Genomic DNA, 4,740 nt, shown 5'->3' with positions numbered 1-4,740 from the left:
TTTTTTGAGACAGGGTTTCTCTGTGTAGACCTGGCTGTTCTGGAACTCACTCTGTGGACTAGGCTGGCCTTGAACTCACAGAGCTCTACCTACCCCTATTCCCTAATGGGTTGAGCCACCACCACCCTGCTGCCTGTTACTGTTAACTTGGATTTCCCCAGTAGTTCCCTTCATGCTTGGCTTGGTTTTTTGTTTTTGTTTTTTTCTAAATTAATGTTCTGTCTTGAGTTGTAGTTATTTAGAGAAAAAAGGTCTTTTTAATTGTACAAAATGGCAGAGAACATCGGCACTGGTAATGCTGAGTCGTGTGTCTTTGGTTGTTTTTGAGGCAGGGTTTAATTAGGCAACTCTGACCCCCGAGTTACACATAGTAAGGCTGGCCTTTAACTCTGGACCCTCCTGCCTCTCCCTCTCAAGTGAAAGGAGTGTACCACACACCCTGCTTCTTTTGGGAAATTTTTTATAGTGAGGTTTATTTTACTTAAAATTTTATGTGTGTACATGTATGTCTACATACCATGTGCATGCAGTACCTAAGGAAGCCAGAAGGTGATGTACCCTGGGGCTGGAGTTACAGATGGTTGTGAACCAAGTGGGAGCTGGGAATCAAACCAACCTGCATCTGGAAGAGCAGCCAGTGCTCTTATCCACATAGCCGTATCTCCATCCCCTTTCCTAGGAAATGAGATTCTTTTAGGGAGAAGCCAGCCAAGTTTGATGGAGGAGTAACAGTTCTTGTAGCAGGGATGCTACAAAGACAGGCTGCCCTTTAAAAAAATTTTTTTTTTTTAAATCTTTAAGATTTATTTATTTATTATATGTAAGTACACTGTAGCTATCTTCAGACACTCCAGAAGAGGGCATCAGGTCTTGTTACAGATGGCTATGAGCCACCCTGTGGTTGCTGGGATTTGAACTCTGGACCTTCAGAAGAACAACCGGGTGCTCTTATCCACTGAGCCTTCTCACCAGCCCTAAAATGTTTTTATCTGAGGGACATGGAGTTGGTGCTAGGGATAAGAGGTTCAGGACACCTGATGCCCTCTTCTGTCCATCGTGGGCACTGCATACACATGGGCACTGACAAGCATGCATGCAAAACACCCAAACACATACATCAGTAAAAGATGTATTTTTAATCACATGTATGTGTGTGTGTGTGCACATGAGTGTAACTGCCCACAGAAACCAGTGGAACTGGAGATACAGACATGGGTGAGCTGCCAGACATATGTATGGGAATCAAACTTTGGTTCTTTTGGAAAAAAGGTACAGACTCTCTTAAGTGCTGAGGCATCTCACCAAAATTTAAAATTTTTTTTCTCTATGTGTGCACTCATGTGGTGGTCATAGACAACTTTTTTTTTTTTTTTCTTTTTTGGTTTTTCGAGACAGGGTTTCTCTGTGTAGCCCTGGCTGTCCTGGAACTCACTCTGTAGACCAGGCTGAGCTTGAGTCCAGAGATGCGACTGCCTCTCTGCTGCCAGAGTGTACGTTACAGCCCAGAGAACAGCGTTTGGGAGTGTTTCTATATGTCCACTGTGGTTTCTTAAGATTGAACTTTTATAATACATATATGTATAGAATCTATTTGATATAAAATATTTAACATATAAAATATATTTAAAATATACTTAGTGTATTACTTATTTATACTTTTGTATGACATGTATTCTATGCCATATTATATATGATATATAACATGTGTTATAAAATATATATTTATAAATAAATACAATAACAAAGTCAAAGGTTGGGCAATGTGCCATATGAACAATCTAATCTGCATTTGAAGAGGTCTGAGGAACAGGCTACAGGGAGTGGAGCCATTGACAATGAACTGGAGCTCCAAAATGACTCACTTTTCTGTCAGTGACCTGGGCCTCATGGCAGCTCAAAGGGGTTACTGCTGGGTGGAAAGGGGAGAACCCAGGCCATGGCTCTGACACAGCACTCAGTGATGGAAATGCGAGAGGGCATCAATCCCTGGGCTGGACTTAGAGGTGGTGTGAGCACCTGCAGTGAGTGCTGGGACCCAAAGTGGCAATTGTTCTTACAGTCTTCAGACCCCTCATCCTCCATGCATTTGTTTGTTTACTGTTTTCTCACCACACCCCTTTGCTTATCCCCGCAGACCCTCCTCTGGCTGCGCCCAGGTATTGTCTCACCGTGGGCACACTCCGGTCACCAGCTTGGCTTGGGCCCCCAGTGGGGGGTGGCTGCTCTCAGCCTCACCTGTAGATGCGGCTATTCTGGTGAGTTGGTCTCCACCCCTCAGACAAGAGCCTTCCTTACCTGGGGGGAGAAAGCATAAGGGAGTGTGGCTGTTGTCTGTCTTCAGAGTTTCATCTGAACTCCTCACATCTGAGCTCTGCCAGCTATCACTGTGATCTTAAACAGGTCTTTATGTCGAGTAGTCTGTTTCTGGCTGCTTCCCCTTCTCTGGGGTTTTGTGTACATAAGTGGGTAGACTACCATGAGCTGCTTGATAATCTTTTGAGTTTCTGTACCGAGTTCCCTCTATCTCAGGTATGGGACGTTTCAACAGAGACTTGTGTCCCCCTTCCTTGGTTCCGAGGAGGAGGGGTTACCAACCTGCTGTGGTCCCCAGATGGCAGCAAAGTGCTGGCTGCTACTCCTTCTGCTGTCTTTCGGTGAGTAGGCGAAAAGCTAGGTGCATGAGCCACGTACCCAGAGAAGGGCACTTCAGTTCCCAGCCTGACCTCAGGACTGCAAATTGGATCAGTCCAGAGTTGGAGCCTGAAGGCCCCGTTGTGATCTGGCTTTCTTTGGTTTAGAGTCTGGGAGGCCCAGATGTGGACTTGTGAGGGGTGGCCAACTCTCTCAGGGCGCTGCCAGGTAAGTGAGGACGGTATGGATTCACAGAAGCAGTGAGGAAGGGAATTCTCCTGGGCCTGAACCTGTGGCTCCCCATCTTCTCCCCTGCTTTAGCCCTCCTGTAGATCCATCTCTTCTTTTCCTTCCTGTCCCCAGACTGGCTGCTGGAGTCCAGATGGAAACCGACTGCTATTCACTGTATTGGGGGAAGCATTAATTTATTCCTTGTCATTCCCAGAACGATGTGGTGAGTTAGGACATTTCAGAATGCAGACTCTTTGGGGTGGTCAGAGGAAGACAGCAATCATAGGGTGCACTGAGGGATGAAGGGAAGTACAGAAGCCAAGGATACTGCTTACAGGAACAGGGAAAGGACATGTTGGAGGTGCAAAGTCAGCAACCATCGTAGCAGATCTTTCTGAGACAACAATTCAGACCCCAGATGGAGAGGAGAGGTGAGTCTGAGTGGCTGTGGGAGGAGGGGTGAAGTCGGAATGAGCCACACTCAGTGCTTGTCCTGTTACAGACTCGGGGGAGAGGCCCACTCCATGGTTTGGGACCCAAGTGGTGAACGTTTGGCTGTGCTCATGAAAGGTAAGGCACAAAGAGAATGAATGGGCTGTCTTTGAGACAAGATCACTGTGTAGCCCTGGCTGTCCTGGAATTCACTGTGTTCATCAGGCTGGCCTTGAACTCACAGGTCCATCTGTTTTGTCTGCCAGTGCTGGTATTTAAGGTGTGTGCCAATACACCCAACTAGACAAAGGGCTTTCTTAAGCCACAGCCTAATAGATTTTGACAGCACCCGGGCTGCTGTTCTCTACCTCTGGGACTTTGCTTCCAGAGTCCCCTGTATTAGCTGACCCATTTCTTACAGGAAACCCACAGGTTCAGGATGGGAATCCTGTTATCCTCCTTTTTCGAACTCGAAACAGCCCCGTGTTTGAACTGCTTCCCTGGTAAGTGCAAGCTGACATTGGGGCTGGCCACAAAGGCCTTCCCACATCCAGCCACCTTTTGTTTCCTCACCTCCTCTTCTTTTTGCCAAAGTGGCATTATTCAGGGGGAACCTGGAGCCCAAGCTCAGCTCATCACTTTCCATCCTTCCTTCAACAAAGGGGCCTTGCTCAGCGTGGTGAGTCAGCGAGGGCTAGGTGCGTGCGTGCCGTGCATGTGTGTGTGTGTGTGTATGTAGGTGTCTTCAGGACAGCTGGAGGCCCAGACAGTGACACCTTTCTTTCCCACTCTCTGCAGTGCTGGTCCACAGGCCGAATCACCCACATACCTCTGTACTTTGTCAATGCTCAGTTTCCACGCTTTAGCCCAGTACTTGGTCGGGCCCAGGAGCCTCCAGCTGGAGGTGGAGGCTCTATTCATGAGGTGCCACTATTTACTGAGACATCACCAACCTCTGCTCCTTGGGACCCTCTTCCAGGACAATCATCTGCTCAACCCCACTCCCCTCATTCCCACTTGTAAATAAAGTTTTTCTTGTTTCCACTCATTTACCAGGACGTGTGTTGCTAGGGTGTAAGATGGACCACCAGTTAGATCCTGTGGCCACTTCCCAGCTGGTTGGGAACTTGATCAAGTTATGTACTCCTAGGATGGTTTCTCTCTATTTCTTAAGGATTTATTATTTTACGTGTTTGTGTTGCCTGCATGTACAAATGTGCACCACATGTGTGTCTAGTGCCCACAGAGGTCAGGAAGGGGGTGTTGGATCTCCTGGAACTGGAGTTACAGTTATGAGCTGCTCTGTGGGTGCTGGGGATGGAATCCCAGCCCCCCCCCAACAACCACGTTAGCTGCTGAGCTACCTCTCCCCCCCCCACACACACAACAACCATGTCAGCTGCTGAGCTACCTCTCCAGCCACCAGCCCCCCCCCACAACAACCAT

General features: G+C 47.8%; 1 protein-coding gene across 2 annotated transcripts in view; it reads left to right on the top strand.

The window, feature by feature from the left end:
• The window catches only part of Aaas (aladin WD repeat nucleoporin), a 12,341-nt gene extending 7,999 nt beyond the window's left edge, over nt 1–4,342 (top strand). The window contains exons 8-16 of one of the 2 annotated variants that reach the window (XM_021216569.2): nt 2,135–2,255; nt 2,530–2,654; nt 2,799–2,859; nt 2,995–3,085; nt 3,200–3,293; nt 3,365–3,432; nt 3,716–3,797; nt 3,889–3,973; nt 4,093–4,342. In XM_021216569.2, the coding sequence (XP_021072228.1) occupies nt 2,135–2,255; nt 2,530–2,654; nt 2,799–2,859; nt 2,995–3,085; nt 3,200–3,293; nt 3,365–3,432; nt 3,716–3,797; nt 3,889–3,973; nt 4,093–4,317 (952 nt within the window). In that variant the 3' untranslated portion in view covers nt 4,318–4,342. Of the gene's footprint in view, nt 1–2,134; nt 2,256–2,529; nt 2,655–2,798; nt 2,860–2,994; nt 3,086–3,199; nt 3,294–3,364; nt 3,433–3,715; nt 3,798–3,888; nt 3,993–4,092 lie in introns of both variants that reach the window. The other variant, XM_029531083.1, reaches the window with a different exon arrangement.
• Nucleotides 4,343–4,740: the final 398 nt, after the last annotated feature.

This window comes from Mus pahari, chromosome 17 (assembly GCF_900095145.1).
Source record: "Mus pahari chromosome 17, PAHARI_EIJ_v1.1, whole genome shotgun sequence".
Classification (NCBI taxonomy): Eukaryota; Metazoa; Chordata; class Mammalia; order Rodentia; family Muridae; genus Mus; species Mus pahari.
Note: the sequence above shows the minus strand (reverse complement) of the source record. Positions and strands in the feature narration are given on the sequence as shown.